The following is a 16,446-nucleotide window of genomic DNA, read 5'->3' on the forward strand; positions in this document are numbered from 1 at the left end:
ACACCCTAAACGCATCCTGCCTGACTCCGCGTGTTTGTGTCACGCGGGGAGCGTGACCTCTTTTTAAACGAGTAAAATATTAAAAGAGCAAATAGAACCTACAGAGAGCGGATGGATACACCGGCAGGCAGCTGCTCCCGGCTCCCTTTTATCATCATATAGGCGTTTGTTCCCAGGTACAAATAAGCAGAGAAACCTGACAGAAGCCACAGGAAGTGAAAGAAAACGCCCACAAAGGAGGCGTTTGAACCCTCCTGCAGGTAAAACCTCTCTTCTCCCGCAACATTAAAAAGGCAACTCCGACTTTTTATAATTCCAACCCTCTGAACTCGTATGGATAATTCGCCCTCGCTGCCTTTGATCCGGCGGCGTCTTTATGCGCTCTGCTCGCGCTCCTACCTCTTCCTGTACACGCGCCGGCGCGCGCGTGCCGCAACTTAAAAACAGAGCAAATAGTAGTAACACGTAGCAACCGTCTTTATTGAACACCAGCGGGATTTGAACATATATATAGTTGAAAGCCTACGAGAAGGAGTCATTTAAATATTTATATATATCTTTACAAATGTTCATGAGTTTGTGTCGGCGGAAGTTGAGATCCGGAGCGAGTGTACAAAGATCGACATGCACGGGGAAGAGTAACCACGGCGACCGCGTGGTCACCTTTTACAAAATGGCTGATTTGGACCCTTCTTCACACATTCACAAACATCCCAGGCTGTGGCAGCCGTCACGTTGCTATGGTGCCAAACACGTGGCCTTCAAAATAAAAGCAGTGTATGCAGGGTTGAGTCTCGAGAGCTTCATTTAATCTGTTGAAAATTTTCAGAAACGAGGTTTATTCCAGATCGCCGAGAAGCCAACTAGCCCCAAAGCTCAGAAATATAAAGGGGGTGTGTGATGCTACGTCAGGGGCCCGGCGTCCATGTTTACTTCCTGTTTTCTTTGTGAATAAATAAACAAATAAAAGTCTGGGATGAGTCACAGCCGTCTCCGTGGCAAGGCTCCTCTTTTTCATCACGCCCACGCACGCACGTGCACACACAGGTGGGTAATCGTCTTGCTTGGGACAGTTCAGGTTTATGTTACATTTCAACAAAGATAAATAAATGTCAATAAATAAGAATTGTCCCAAAGAAGAACAATCGTGGGAATTACAAACATCATCTCACCCGCACACGCACACACACACACACACACACACACACACACACACACACACACACAGTCGTAAATGCAGCAGCGCTCCAAGGCACGGTGACCACTTGCTGGGATGCTACTCAGTCTTTTCGGTTTTCCCGTCTTTGCTCTGGGGCTCGGATGTTTTCCGGAGCTGCGTCTTCTCCGAGCTGTTGCTGATCTGCTGTTCGGTGGGGCCGCCTGTTTTCCCGCTCGAGTTCTTGTCCAGGTAGTTGAGCATCTCGCTCAGGACCGTCTGGAAGGTGCTGAGAGCTGCGCAGATCGCCGGCGTCCCAAACCCGTGTGTGATCAGACTGGTGGGAATAAAAACAAAACAACAGCTGTGAGAAGAAAACGTTGGTTCATGTGAGGAGCGGCGGCAGGAATCAGGCGTAGAGTTGCTGATTATACGCACAGCTGAAGCTCTTTTACATCTCTTTGTGTAATTTGTGCACTTAAAGACTAAATCCAAGTTTAATCCTCCTCAAAGGTTCTTTTAGTCTCACTAAATCCTGTAAACGTTATAAATGCGGGTTTCTACTTCCAGCCGACTGGCTGCTTTTTGCTCAGTGATGCAGGTTTGTTACCCTGAAATCATACGGAGTGTGTATCACCTGTATCACCTGTATCACCTGTATCACCTGTATGCCAGACTGACTCCATTGAGACCATTTCAGCCAATGGAAGCAACAGCACAAGACTGCAGGATAGCAGGTATCATCTGCATAGAATAGTAACTAAAACTGAGGATGTCCTGCAAATTCAGCCTATTTCCATCAAAGACAAATCTAGTTTGGATCCAGATTTTTTCTGTTTTTAAAAATCAGATTTTTTCTATCATTAAAAATCAGATCTTTTCTGTCATTAAAAATCAGATTTTTTCTATTATTAAAAATCAGATTTTTTTTCTGTCATTAAAAATCGGATTTTTTTCTGTCATTAAAAATCAGATTTTTTCTGTTATTAAAAATAAGATTTTTTCTGTTATTAAATATCAGATTCTTTCTGTCATTAAAAAACAGATTTTTCTGTTATTAAATATCAATTTTTTTCTGTTATAATGTCATGAAACTAACTGACTTCATACAAATAAGCTAGCGGCCACCAAACCGACACAGAAGAAAGACTAGAGAGCAGGAAAATGTGACCCACTATTAATATAGATTAGTAATAAAAAATAAATAAATAAATGTAATTAGATTTTTTTAAATTGAAAAATAGATTTTTTGTTTTTTGCAGATATTTCAGTAAGTGATCATGTCTAATAAAATATTTTGACACGTACAGTAAAAAATGTTTCTCCCTCTGGCGGTTGCGTAATACCTGAAGTGTGTGAGGTGTCTCTGAATGTCCAGGTCCAGGATGGGGGTCGGTCTGGACGAGCCCAGAGGAGAGCGGTCTTGGCTCAGTAAGTCCTGGAACTCCTTACAGATTTGCCTGGCAGAGGGGGAGGGGGGGGGGGGTTAACCATCTGTCACCAACACAACTGTCACAACTTTTGTTGTGGTTCTCTCCACCTTTCAGATCAACCCACATGGAAACTGTGGAACATCTTTTCTTCAAATCAGCTCATATGAAAATTGATGACAGGAGGGAAAGTTACATTTCCGGCTGGATAGAAAATCTTTTGTGGTATATTTATAGCGGTCCCCCCAGAGCAGCTTCAAGGCCACCGTAAAGGGCTTAAAACAACGCCAGCGAACAAAGACTCAAAATGGAGGTTGAGAGTGGAATCACGGATCATTTGGGATAAAATCCGGTTCACTCGTGTGACACTGAACTGGATGTGCGTCTTCTTACTTGGTTGCCAGAACCATTTTCTTGCGCGCGCTGTTTTCCTTGGGTTCGTTGTGTTGCCGTGCCAAATGTTCCCCCACCGCCTTACTGGGGAACTCCGTCTCACAGGTGTAGCCGAAGTCCCTCGCCAGGTGGAGCGCCTCACCTGAGAGGAGCCGGGAGACGGCGCGTGAGAGAAACGCTCCCGGGCCGAAGGTGAGAAACAAGGTGTCTGAGAGGTGTCTGACCTTCCACCAGCGAGGTGAGCAGAGTGACGTTGGCGGCTTTCCGCCGCCCGGCGGGCAGGTTGAGGCCCAGGCGGTCCAACTTCTCCCGGAGACACCGTCCTCCGTTCTTAGACTTTGCTCTGTGGACAGAAGTCACACGGTTCCTCTTAATCGGGACGTCACGTTGCTCGCGTTCTCAGTCTACAAAGCCGCGTGTTTAATTATGTCTGGCTAATTAGCATGAAAGAAGGAGCTTTGTTGTACCAAAAGCATCGAATCAAAGAGTGTAAGATTAACACACAACAATTCATTACAGTATATATTAAATGTACTCGTCCCCTTGAGTTTCCTGCCTTTATACCTCATATCTTTCGCGTTCTATTCTAGGAACCACGCTCCCATGTCAGTTTCTAAATTTTTATGAGGAAAAACTTTAAAAAAGACTTTTTCAAAAAAAGTTTAAGCTAGTTTAGCTCATCGACACATCACCAACACGCAGGTGACAGCACGTTTCCCCTCGTTTTCCCTGCACACAGAAGCTTCATCCTGGAGGAACAGCCATGTTCTCCCATCTCATTAATCATACTGTGGCGTAAATTCCTGCATTTCTCCGGTTTCTTTGATCTTGCCGTGTTCTGGCCTGATCTCGCCAATAGCCTTTGCAGGTGTAGTGGAGCTACGGACCTCAGGTGTGTCTCACCTGCGCAGTATTCCGCCCAGTAGGGAGGCGTTGAGGCACTCTGGTGGGGACAGTCTTCTTTTGACCTCTGCAATGGTCACTTTGTACTTGGACGTGGAGCTGAGTAGCGACAGTCGTCCCGGGACAGAGCAGAACAGATCTGTAGGATTGACCACGCAGGTCCCCCCTGCACGCACACACACACACACACACACAAAGAGGTGTGTTAGCACCGTCATGCGTCTGCTGTCTGAGGGCTAATTGAAACAAAATGTCTGACGCACTGTCGTCCATCAAGATTTCCACCAAGAACTCTCAACATATCAACATTTTAGCATGATTAGCATGATTAGCTTTGTGTTATTGTGGTCGTCGTCTTTCAGAACCATTTTTTTGAAGGATAAACCAGAAAGAGCGCAGTTTTCAGCAGGTTTGTCTCAACAGATTTTGGATTTGAAAATGCCAGAAACAAACTCCTGTAATAATTCTGAGGTAACGGACACGAGGTCACCTGTGATTACAGCCTGTTCTTTCATCTCACAGACTCTGTGATGCTCTAATCATGCTAACCATGCTAACCACGAGGAGCCCTTTTATACCCATGGACATGTATTCAGATGTTTTATAGGTGTTTTTATCTCAGATGCAAAGGCAAAACAAAATCATTTTGATGGCCTTGAAAAACCTTGAAACATGATGGAGAAACAACTGATGCACGTCTGAAGGTGATAATAAATATATGGCAACATAAAAAGCTCATGAGGTTTTGAAAGAGCGATGCAGTTAAAGCCATCTTCCCTAATGGAAACGTTGGGTTTTGCTCATAACACAACAGCTGCTTTAAGTCGCTCATCTCAAAAGGCTGTTGTTTACATTGTGCTTAGATCATCTTGCACATCGAATACACACATTTCTGTTTCTTCTGCAGCTCAATAGTGTTATGAGGAAACATCTTGGCTCTCAGGAGGACGACCCTCCCTTCAATCACCTCTCATTGTGAACTCCAGGCTCCTGAATATGTGAATAAATGATGGCGGCTGGGAGATGAAGGCTCGCCCACATTATTAATTGCATCTGAATCAGTGTTTGTGGCTCCTCCTGGAATATATCGACTGCTCGGAGTTAGGCCCGTTATTATTAAACTTTCACTGGCGCTAACGTCCCAAGCAGCTGAAACGCAAGGTTTCTGTCTGATGTACTGAAGGCTATATTCTATTATTAATCTGCCTCATTATCAAATCTAACAGCAGGGCGTGTCACTTTGTTAATAAGCTGATGGAACAAGAGGGGTGCCATTTTAGCCAGATAGAACGATGCTGCAGGCAGCTAAATTTGCTGCGTGGGCCAATCTTTCCCAGGGCAGAGTGGACAATCTGGCCACCAGCTCGGCTTCATCTCAGGATCGCATTTATTATCGCACTATTCTGCATAATTCTGCAGATTTGAGGCCACGACAGCAGCGTCCACCTTTCATTTCAAAGGTGTCAGGTTGTAGTCCAGCTGTGTGGGAGTTGTAGTCCAGCCAGGCTGTCAGTCATGCAGGTGGGAAGTGATGGACAGTGTTTTTAAAAGTGTGTGTGTGTGTGTGTGTGGACGTGCGACACCAACCAGGCAGACCTGTCTGTCAGACTCACGCGCCTTGACAGGGGCGCGCGCCTCTGAAAGCCGCGGGTTCACATCATATTAATTCCCCTAAAAATGTTTTGATTCAAAGTAGTTTGTATTTTACGTTGCCAAGGGCAATCGAAAAGAGCTATTGCCGGTAGTGCAGTGAGTGGAGCGCGCGGGCCCAGAGGCGATAACGGTATTTAAGCAACGGAGAGTAGCCTCGGGCAGCGGCGCGAGCGGCGGGCGGGATCACACGCGGAATCAAGCGCCTTTTACGAGTTTGCCACGAAAATTAAGGAAAAAGAGACACGGGCCAAATGTCACTCCACTCTTCTTCCCACAACAATGTTTACTGCCGCCACAAAATAAATAAAGAAAAATAAATAAACGACATATCGCGCAGCGAAAAGGCGAGTGCGCGCCAGACCGCGTGGCGGAGGCGCGCCGCGATGCGTGATGCTGCGGTTACAGCGCTAAAGAAGGGTGATTAAAAACACAGACGACTCCTCCTAAGTAGGATCCGCGTTTCTTGACTGGTTTTCTTTTGAAAAAAGGTTGTGTGAATATTCATGGCGCCAAAGCCGCAGTCAGAAAGAACAACATTAATATGATCTCGGCTGAATCCGGGGCCCCGCGCGGCATTAGCATATCAAAGCGTCCGCCCGAGGCGAGAGAAGCTATCGATACGGGAGCGGGAGGTAAAGCAAAGATTATTGGTTGTGATGGTTGCGGCGGCTGAGCTCAGGGCCAAATACGGCGCACCATTAACCGAAAGTGATGGTGAAGGGATTCCCGCGTCAATCCGAGAGAAAAGCCCCAACACCGAGGCAGAGCTGATGAAAAATTAAACCCGAGACCCAGCCTCCATCTCTGGGTGGAAGAAAAAAAGACTGCAGACCCGCACTCAGAAATCCAGACTTTGATGGAGCCACAGCAGCGCGTTAAAGCCAGACTCGGGGGGACATGGGCCGGGCCGCCATGTGATGACGCGGGGCCGAGGCCGCTGCTGCACCCCTGAACCGTGCACGTCCTCCTCCTAAATGGAGGTTAACACTACAGCCTCTGTAAACCTTCACAGAAAACACAATTATTCCACTGTTGGCTTTAAATTACGACCCACAAGACGGGGAAATAACCACACGTATAAACACCCAACGAATAAAAGCGACACTGGTTCGTCTCTTAATTAGATTGACGCTGTTTTCTAAAATATAATTCAAATTGATTTAATAATTTCGATTTTATAGGCGAGTTCGAGAAATAGGCCATTGAAATAAATAAATATTTGTGTGTTTTTTTTGAGTGGAAACATCAGATTAAGGTGGATGTGAGAGGCCTGTTAATATGAATATTACATCATAATTGTGTTTATAATGAAAACAAAGGGAGATGACGTCGCCTCCGAAGGAAGCGTTTAGCTCTGACAGGATGTGTGGGTTTCATCAGTGTCATTTCAATCCGGACTTTGTGACATTTTAATTTCCTCCAGAAGAAACCAAAAAGAAAGAATTCGCGTGGCGTGACGGGTGCGTGAGTGACAGTGCGTTTCAGGGAAAAAGGGGCGCGTTAAAACGGGCGCGACAGCGTGTCCGTGCCCGCTTTAACGCGCTGACAGGAGACAACACGGGCGCGTTCCGCCTGTTTGTCCGCCTGCAGCTCGCTGTCGTGCGTGTGTTCGGGCCTTACCTCTGCGGATGACGCCCCCCTGGCCGTTCAGCACCAGCCCGCACTGCGCCTCCACGGAGCCCTGCGGAGACAAGCCCTCGTTAGGAGGCTGGAAACGAGCCGCCGCCGCCGGAGCCGCGCGGGCTCCACGGGCGGCGGCTTGATGTTCACGCGGACGCCACTGTGCACGTTAGAGCCTTTGTGTTGACAGTTCTGCGCAGTTATTTTAAAGGAAGCGTTTCATCCAGCGTGAATTATCTCTCCTTTTTTGTTGAAGCATGAAAATATAATAAGTCCCAATATTGGCTTCAAGAAGCAGAATTACTTCGTTTGGTGGTACTTTTAGTTCATCAATATCTGCATGACCTTGAGCTGTCTGGGTCAACATGCCCAGTGTTCGTTTTTATGGTTTTGTTTCGTAATTGGCGACACGGGTATTTGCCGTAACTGCCCCAGATAACTGCCCCAACCTCCGACCAATTACAGCGAGCGTTGTTGGAAGGTGCGGCTCCATGGTGAACGGATGCTCTCACGGCTCTCGAGCCCAACTCACCCACACTGACATGAGAGATGTTCTGCAGCCACCAACCTGTTGGGAGCCACGAGCGAGCCCGCGCGTGTAAAAACCTGTTACCGCCGCCATCTTGATCCGTTTCACTCACGTGCTATCAACAATGTCATCACGAGAGAAGAACACGGTCTTTTTTTTATATATATAAATTCTGCAAACACGTTATCCCCCTCCTTTCTCCAGCCTCGAGGCCAGGCCCACGCGGAAGCCCCTGATTAAAATAAACCTGAAAAGAGGAGCTTGTTGTTAACCAGCTCCTCTCTGTTTCTTTTCTTCTATTCCGAAGCTAAAGTGATTATAAAATCAATATACAAAACGCAGAGGTCTTGCATGAATTAGCTTAGTGACGGGAGAAAGGTGTGGCAGCTGCTTTTGTTCACCATGAAAATCTCTTTAGCGCGCTCAAAGATGCACGAGACCGCGCGCATCTGTTCGCCCATACATCCGTCTCGTGCAAGCTCAGGTTCACGAGCCGCTTCTTTCTTTATTTCAATAAAAGGTTAAACCTGTGCGCTCGGAAACCCCCCGAAAGATTAACAAGAAAATATACCATTTGTCCAAACAATAACGCACCAACATATGGACAAAAATAATACGACGTAAAAATGGAATTTAAAAATATGCGCGTGGTAATTTTAAACCAATATTATAAAGACCACGCCATAATGTGTGTGTGATCATATTATTATGCCCTCATAAGTTTTATAATAATATGTTTTAAAATATTTTACGAAAATAAATATAGTTCAGTCAAATTTTACGTGCGATCCTTAAATTTTATTTCTACTAGAGGCCTCATAATTATAATACAATTGCAGTGGGCAACATTTAAAATAAAACATCAAATTATTTAAAATACAATTAGATGGGGCATAAGTGTGTATTTTAGATTTAAAGTATTTTTATTTTTAAAGTCGGCTGATTGTTTTTATTGTTTTATTTTATTTTATTTATTTTAACTAGTTAACCCAAGTGAAATTATGCGCCTCCGTCCTAAACACTGTTTAAGTGTCGCCGTGGTTAAAGCAGCTCAGATGTCGCTGCGTAAAGTAACAAAGTTGATTGACGTTAAGTCTGTAATTGGATAAACTACGGTGCTTTATGGCGCTCGAGCCGCCCATTGTGTCCCGAACCCCGATCCGTTAATCCGCCCTTAACCGGAGAATAGAGCAACCAGCGGCTTTTCTCTGCCCCGGCGCACACGCTCACACGCGCGCCCTCTTTCACACGCATACACACGCGTTCTCATCTTGACCATTTCTTTACATCGGGAGAATTATGTAAAAATATGGGTCACGTGTGCTTGAGGAGAAATAAAGGGCGGATTTCTCAATAGGATTGTATAGACTGTCAGTCAATTAACCTTTAGAAAAAGGCCCGTCTTCCAGGGGCGCTGCGCCGCCTGGACCTGACATTTACTCAGCCTGATGTACGGTCACGTTTGGGTTGGCAACAACATGATCCCGGTATCATTTAGTCCTCAGCAGAACAGAGCGGGCTGGACCCGAGAGCTGAGCCTGGTCCGGGCAGATGAGGCAGACATCTGCATCCCCTGCTCTTAAAAAATTAGGAATTGTGGCGTTGCTGTACAATAAAGGGAGAGTGTGTGTGTGTGTGTGTGTGTGTGTGTGGGGGGGGGGGGGGGTTCAATTGTTGGCCACTGGGGCAGGGGTCTCACATGGGTCCGACAGCCTTGAACAGAGCTAACTGAGTCGTGAAGAGCCGCGGGTACCTGCAGGTCGTCTGAGGCGGACGCGGACAGACCCAGGCCGGCGCCGGGTAGCAGCCTCTGGTCCGGGTGGTGCATGCCGACGCCGTAGGCCTGGGAGCCGTGTGACGTCATCAGCGAGAGATCATGGCGCCGGTAAGCGTCGAGGCAGCCGAGCTCGCGCCGCTGCTGCTCGTCCAGGCACGAGGACTTGAGCGCCGAGCGCGCGCTGTGCAGGTTGATGAAGTCGGCCGGTTCTCCATGGTGGATCTGCTGGTAGTACTGACCCGAGTGCAGCGAGTTTAGCCCGTAGGCCTCCGGGGCGACGGCGGGGTGAGAGTGCTGGAACTCGTAGTGGAAGGACTGGTGGTGGAGGGGCGGGTACTGGTGGTTGGCCGAGAAATAGGGCGAGGCGAACTCCGTGCCCGCCGGCGCCGGGTAGGTGAGCGGGGAGGAGGAGGAGTAGGCGACCGAGGAATTGGCCACGGACTCCAGGCACCCGAGCTGCATGAGCCGGTAGCTGTTTGATCCGTCGTGACGTATCTGCGAGATAATAAAGAGACGTGGAAATATATGAGCCGTGTCATTTAGCATCAGCCGGCGCCTCCGCTGTCGCTGCCTCCCAAACACACTCTTAAAAAACACACACCCGACTCACACACTCAAAGCGTTTTTTCCCACTTGAAACCACCTGAAGGAGATGTCACATCCACGCGCCCGGGAGGGGAACGAGCAGCAACAGGAGCCGGCTCCTTCCCCTCCTCCGGCGCGTCTGTCACGCTGCTGTACACGACTCGCTGTTCCACACTATCATTCTTGCTATTGATCATTATTATTATCTTTATTATTAAAGCCAGCCTCCAGTAGCTTTGCTGTCCCTGCTCCGGTTCACTCGGAACGGGGGGAAGCAGGAGCCACATCGGCGCGTTCCGCCCTGAAATGTTCTAATCACACTATAAACCCATTCATACAATTGTTGGAAGAGCCATTTTCACTCGGGTCGTTTCTCCATTCATGCACACTGGTTGTAAGATGTATATATATATATATATATATATATTTTTTTAATCTATATTAAAGCGCAGAAATTTACTGCATAAAACAAACGTGCATTTTTTTCTAAAAAAAAAAAAAAGTCCTTGTTAATTTCATGAACTAAAAGATGCGCCTACCTCTGCGTCGTGGACAAGTCCAGGGAAGGTCGCTGACATTGTGCTTTCTCCAACGTAGCCCAGTTTTTTCCCCTCCGCTTTCGGTGTCGGTCGAATGGTGGTAAAATCGCGTTAAAATCCCGAAAAGGGCGAAAAGAAGTGGAAAAGTCCCCCTGTGCGCGCGCTGAGTTTAGGGCAGAAAGCTGGCGGAACGCGAGCGTCTCCCCTCTGCACGGACGGGGCTGGCGCACGGATTTTGTACTTGCAGGGTATTTCTCGGCTGATGTCGTAGGTCCCTTGGTAATATAGAAGTTTTGAAAATTAAGCATCAGCACTGAGGAATGGGAGGACAATAGACGGAGCGGAGCATCCCAGGAGACACGGAATAAATATTGAATCTTCGCCTTAATAAGGAACCGAGAGCTTCTTTCAACATTTTCTCCGCTTTTTGTGGACATTTTCCTTTTTGAGCCGTTTCCACGGGCTCTTCTTCCCGGTCTGCTCGTTATTTTCTCCCCGCAGTTTCGTCCCCACACACCGTTTATTTTTGCACAATTAGACGCGGATTTTTCGACGGAAATGTAAGTTTTGCTCTGAAATATTAAATTCGCTTTAATTTCGTTTGTTTCGAAGAATTCGGAGCGACGCCACTCAGATTCGGCGAATGTCTGACGGAAAAAAGACATTTTTCGATGCACGTTTGGGATCTTTTACGTGGATTTTCGTAATTTTCGTTTTTACTTGGTCCTTTTATATAATATTAATAATCCTGAGGCTTGGGGGGCAGATCTCAGAAGGGAACAAGCGCACATTTTCCTTTATTCAGCACGTAACCAGCATTTTAGGAGAGAATCTAAATCTAATTAATCTAACAGAAAAAAGGAATATCGCGTGTTTTTGTGCAGGTCAGTCTGCGGATATTCTTCCGTTTGGACATTCTTAAAGCTATTGGTTAAAAACGCATTTTGATGGACATTATCTATGAATTTCGCGCTTTGTTTTATTTATTTTTAATCTTTTTACAGTGCAGACATGCTTTAGGCTGCTGCAGGTGTGTTTGCGGAAACCTTTTCCTTTCTTTTGGCATTGCAGCATTTGTGTTGTTTTTATTGTTGTCATTGCTGATAATCCGCTGGTTATTATGGTCATTACTCTGATAGCTCGGGCGGCCTGGTCAGCTGACCCTCTCTGCTGGTGCTGTAACTCACCTGGACACACACCCTCGGGCTGCTCGTCCCATGATCAGAACCGTTGCGGTGTGTTTGACAGAGATGATTGTCTACAGGTTTTCTCCTCCTTCATTTGGACCCCGGGATGTGTTTTAATGCATGAAACTTCTGACACGCAACAAAGCAGCGCGGAAGACCTTCACGGAGACATACCTTCAGCATCTAATGAATGCGTGTACGCGCCGACCTATGGCTGCCTTGGCCGTAGGTCACCCAGGAAGCAACAGGAATACAAAATATGGAGGCAGAATCCAATTAAGAGGCTGGTGGTCATAGAGGAGGGGAGGAGAGAGAGGGAGCCGCGGCTCGAAGCCAGCAGCCCTAATCAGTCTTGTTTTGGATGTGTTGGTTCTACTCAGCTGTAACTGTAACCAAAGCGACTCTGATGTTATTAAAGTGCAGACTGTGACGTGCTGACGCGGGACGCCGGATTGACTCCGCGCTTTAATTAAGCAACTATTTCCCCTCCCATCTGTTATGCGTCTCCCCGTCCTAATCTGTTGTGTACGAACATTATTTAAAACTCGCAGACAGCGCTGACTTATTATAATGTAATCAGACACCAGTCGGGCCAGCACTCCGCGCGAGGCGCGTCCTCGTCAGGCCAACGGGCGGAAACGCCTCAGCGACCGTTTCAAAAGTCACCAACGCCTTTGCTGTTTTCAATGAATCTTTACCGTTATTATTTGTTTTGATTGGTCCCCCCCAGATATTGATTGAGGTTTCACGCGCAACCTCAGCACGAGGAGATACGGTGAAGGCCGCGTGCACGAACGCGCCAGGTGTAGAAGGAGGGGAACGTTCTGGCGTCAGATGTTCAAATCACCTTTACTCACCCAAAAATATGTGTTTAAAAGGTGCAGAATCCGAGATATTCCGGCGCAGGACTAAAACTCAGCGGGAAATCAGGCTCGGTCTCTTCGGGATCCAGTTGGGATCACGTGACCCGGATCTAGCTGGACTGGGTTCCAGAACACGATCCAGACTTGGCCGTCATTACATCTGCAAAACTGTCGGCTGAATTTAATTTTCGAATCTACTTTTCCTACAACGAGAAGTGAGGCACCTCCACATATCCCCGCCCGGAAGTGGATCTTCTCAGGGATCACCGTGAGTCACATGCAGATTACGTTCGCCAGGCAGTTGTTGGTGGAGGAGCGAGCCGCCACCGACGCCTGCCCGGGGCACCAGTTGCACGGTCCGAGGGTCTAACGCCGACGTGTAGCTCCCCTGTACCGGGGGCCGGGGGCCGGGGGCCGGGCGCGCCGCACCAGATGCGCGCTGATCTCCGGACAGGAGCCGGTCCATCTGCCACCTGACGAGGCAGAGAAAGGCCCAGAACCAGCGCAATTCTTCCCAAAGGCAAAACCAAACCAAATCACCCCCTATGAGGGTTCCGCATGAGCCACTCTTCCTCAGTAATAACGAGGAGTGACGAGATGTGGGACACGTCAACCTTCAAACAAATATGTGGCATTTCTAGTAAGACTTTGGATTAAAGGGCGAATGTGGCTCTTTTTTCGGTTCCCTTGATCCAGATTGGTTTATCAAGCCACAACTTCTTCATTATGGATAAATATGTCGGCATATTTCAGTCATTTAGCCTCGTGCCACCTGGAGTCTCATTATTGGCTTTTACGGCTTCTTTACTGTTCAGAAAATAAGGAGCATTAAATGTGTGTTTGGGTTCTGATTCACCAAGAAACGCTAAAAACATTCTTAATCTTGGATATATTATGCGAGGGGATGTTTTGGTGCTTTTTTTATTTTCTTAAATCCGAGGTTGGCGCACGTAAAGACCTCAGAGTGGCGCGTACATGTGCGCATGTGTTGGCCTTGTTTATGAATCTGTTGTGGTTTTTTAATCAGGTCCGGGTCAGACATGAGCGTCCGTTAACTCGGCCCTGCAGCGCGTTTCTGCACCTTTCGCAGCCAAAGCATCCCATAATGAAGGCAAACACACTCCGCGTGGAACAAACGGCCCAGGACGTGTTTGTCCTCCATCAGCAGCAAAAGCAATTAAAAAAAACACGTCTGACCTACATACACCATGCGTCTCGGAAGGAAGCACAGGTTAATATGCTAATATGGATCTGCTAATTGTGGGGATTTACTTGTCGGTTTGCGGAGGGGGAGGGGGGAGTTAGGGAGGGAGGGGGGGGGGGAGTTAGGGAGGGAGGGACAGAGAAGGGAGTTGGGGGGGGGGCGTTGTTTAAGCCAGCAAGATTTGCTGCAAATTAATTTCTGCCCATGCAGAACGTGAGGTGAGCAGGAGACAGGGGCCGTTACATGGACAGTCAGGAAAAGTCCAGACTGGGAATGACAACAATCCACAGTCTGGACCACTGACGCGCTCGTCTTTATTTTCATTTTTTAAGGATTACATCTAATATCAAAACACACCTACTTCTGTCAAGCGCATACATTATTAATTATTATCGCCCCGGGGTGAACCCCCGCCCCCAGCCACACACACACACACACACACACACACACACACACACACACACACACACACACACACACACACACACACACTCAGGAAGTTCGCCAAAGTCTTCGAAACAGCTGAAAGGTTCCAGGTTAGCTCGGAAAAGCTAAACTACGGTATCATCGCCTGTTTCATCCCGTCAATTAGTGCGTTTAATTGTTGCTCTTTGTTGGCGTAATTAGAAGCGGAGGCAGCGCGGGAGTCTCGTTCGGGGCAGACACGTGTCAGCTGCTGCGTAAACACGAAGAAAAGGCCAATCTGCCGCCAACGGACGGTCCCGCAACAGCACGTTGGACGCACATAATCCGTAACCGCAAAACGCTTCATGTGAGGGCGCGATTATTATTATCATTACTATTATTACTATTATTATTATATTATTATTATTATTATATTATTATTATTATTATTATTATTATTATTATGATTATTATTATTTCGGGTAACGTGGACACAAAGGGCAGGAACCGCGTTGGCAGTTAATTTTCTCTCCACTCAAGCGATCGATGAACGCGATGAACAGTATTTTAAACAGCAGATTACAGCATCGCTCACTATAACCGATGCTATAAAATTGATCAGTCCAACTTAAACTTGAGCAGCTGTTGGATCTGTGAAGCCGTGCGTGCGTGTATGTGCGTGCCCGCGCGCGTCGATCGATGGTCGTTAACTTCTCTTTTCAGGAGTTTCTGAAGTGATCCCGAAGATCACACGAGAGCTAAAAGTCTTTTTTGTGCGTGTTGCGCGTGTGTGTGGGAGTTATTAATGAACAGATGGAGTTAAAGAGAAAAGCACTCTTGCAGGTTTCTAGATGTCCTCCTTCCTCTTTGTTATCTCCCCCTGTGTTCCAGGTAACTCCAGGTAACTCCAGGGAACTCCAGGTAACTCCAGGTAACTCCAGGTAACTCCAGGTAATGTTGGAGAAGGAGCTGCTGACCTCCATGTGTGTGTTGGTAACACGGCTCCAGGCTCTGCTGCACGCCGCCATCTTTAACCGAGGTCAACTTTGCTCCTGAGCCACACGCAGGTGGTTACTTGGCTGGTTTAACCCACTCACCGGGTTAACCTTGTTTCTAATGTGCTTCCATTATCAGCATCGTCTCACACTGTCTCTAATAAATGTTCCTCTGTTCCCGCCTCCATTGGCCTATTGAATAATTTTTTCAGGAGTTTTATTGTGTTAAATCGTTGAGTTTTTCTCTGTTTCTCTGACCACTAAGGGATCCTCCGATCACGCTGTCTCTGTTGTGATCCTTTGAGCCACGGCTGTAGAAGCTCATCTAACAGGCTCCCTCTGATCTGGTGTTTTCATTTAAAGAAGAGAAACTGACCATTTAGTTACTTCAAACTATCTTGTCCAGACAGATATCAAAGAAAAGTGTTAAATCCAGCGATTTCCTGATCTGCTCGATGTTTTTCTCTAAATAGGAGATTTTTAAATGACCTAACGGGGGTGTCAAGCACTCATTAAGCTCTCTGCTGTATCCATAAACATGGATACACACACACACACACACATAAAATATATTTTATATAAGTCTAACCCTCCAAGACAAATATATATTTTATATAGTAAAATTTAAGTTCTTTTCTAAATTTGTTGTTTTAGTGAGTTTTTCCCGTTTCGTTGCTGTTCTCGTCCCGGCCAGCAGAGTGCGCCCCTTCGGCGATGCCGCCTGGGGGAGATTAACCTGTAGGCCTCTCAGAAAAGGCCAGAGAAAGCACGCGCGCGCGTACACGCTCACACGCACGCAAACATTGTGAAGCAGGGCGACACAGCTTCAATGACTTTGATCGTGTAATTCCTGCGTAATCTCTGTAATCTTTTAAAGCAGAGCTGCTTGAATGCACGTTGTTTGTGTGTGTGTGTGTGTGTGTGTGTGTGAGTGTGTGTGAGTGAGTGTGTGTGTTTCCTATTTCCAGCTGATTCCAGGAGACTTCCTGCTCACCTGGAGGATGAAACCTGGTGAAGGGATTAAACTGTCGCACTGACATTCACTCGCATTTAAAACGGCCCAGAAGCAGAAACAACGGTTCCATTTCTATTTACTGCTGTATTTAATTTCATGTTCAGATGGAATAAACCTAAAATAAACACTGTTCATAACAATTAACGGGATGTTTGTCACCTCGTTCTTTAAATTAGGTTAAAAGTTTAATCT

At 47.0% G+C, this 16,446-nt stretch overlaps 1 protein-coding gene across 2 annotated transcripts; it reads right to left on the bottom strand.

The window, feature by feature from the left end:
• Nucleotides 1-456: 456 nt before the first annotated feature.
• Nucleotides 457-11,396, bottom strand: tfap2d (transcription factor AP-2 delta (activating enhancer binding protein 2 delta)). Of its 2 annotated transcripts, XM_057017482.1 has the most exons (8): nt 10,586-11,396; nt 9,438-9,956; nt 7,156-7,216; nt 3,883-4,048; nt 3,204-3,322; nt 2,980-3,121; nt 2,503-2,616; nt 457-1,493 (listed from the first exon to the last, which is right to left on the bottom strand). In XM_057017482.1, the coding sequence occupies exons 1-8, from the start codon at nt 10,622-10,624 to the stop codon at nt 1,277-1,279; spliced, it is 1,377 nt and encodes a 458-aa protein (XP_056873462.1). In that variant the 5' UTR covers nt 10,625-11,396; the 3' UTR covers nt 457-1,276. The 2 variants fall into 2 exon arrangements, with proteins under 2 accessions (XP_056873462.1, XP_056873461.1); XM_057017481.1 differs by lacking the exon at nt 10,586-11,396 and having other exon boundaries at nt 9,438-10,300.
• Between the last annotated feature and the right edge of the window lie 5,050 nt (nt 11,397-16,446).

The sequence above is a fragment of the Takifugu flavidus genome, chromosome 19 (genome assembly GCF_003711565.1).
Source record: "Takifugu flavidus isolate HTHZ2018 chromosome 19, ASM371156v2, whole genome shotgun sequence".
Lineage (NCBI taxonomy): Eukaryota > Metazoa > Chordata > Actinopteri > Tetraodontiformes > Tetraodontidae > Takifugu > Takifugu flavidus.

Excerpts from the sequence above, each read along its gene's own strand:
- tfap2d (XM_057017481.1), bottom strand. The coding sequence starts at position 10,007 with ATGCTAAATGACACGGCTCATATATTTCCACGTCTCTTTATTATCTCG. Across the intron at positions 3,323-3,882 it reads CTGGGCGGAATACTGCGCAG|AGCAAAGTCTAAGAACGGAG; the intron begins GTGAGACACACC and ends TTCTGTCCACAG. Across the intron at positions 2,617-2,979 it reads AAAATGGTTCTGGCAACCAA|GCAAATCTGTAAGGAGTTCC; the intron begins GTAAGAAGACGC and ends CCCCTCTGCCAG.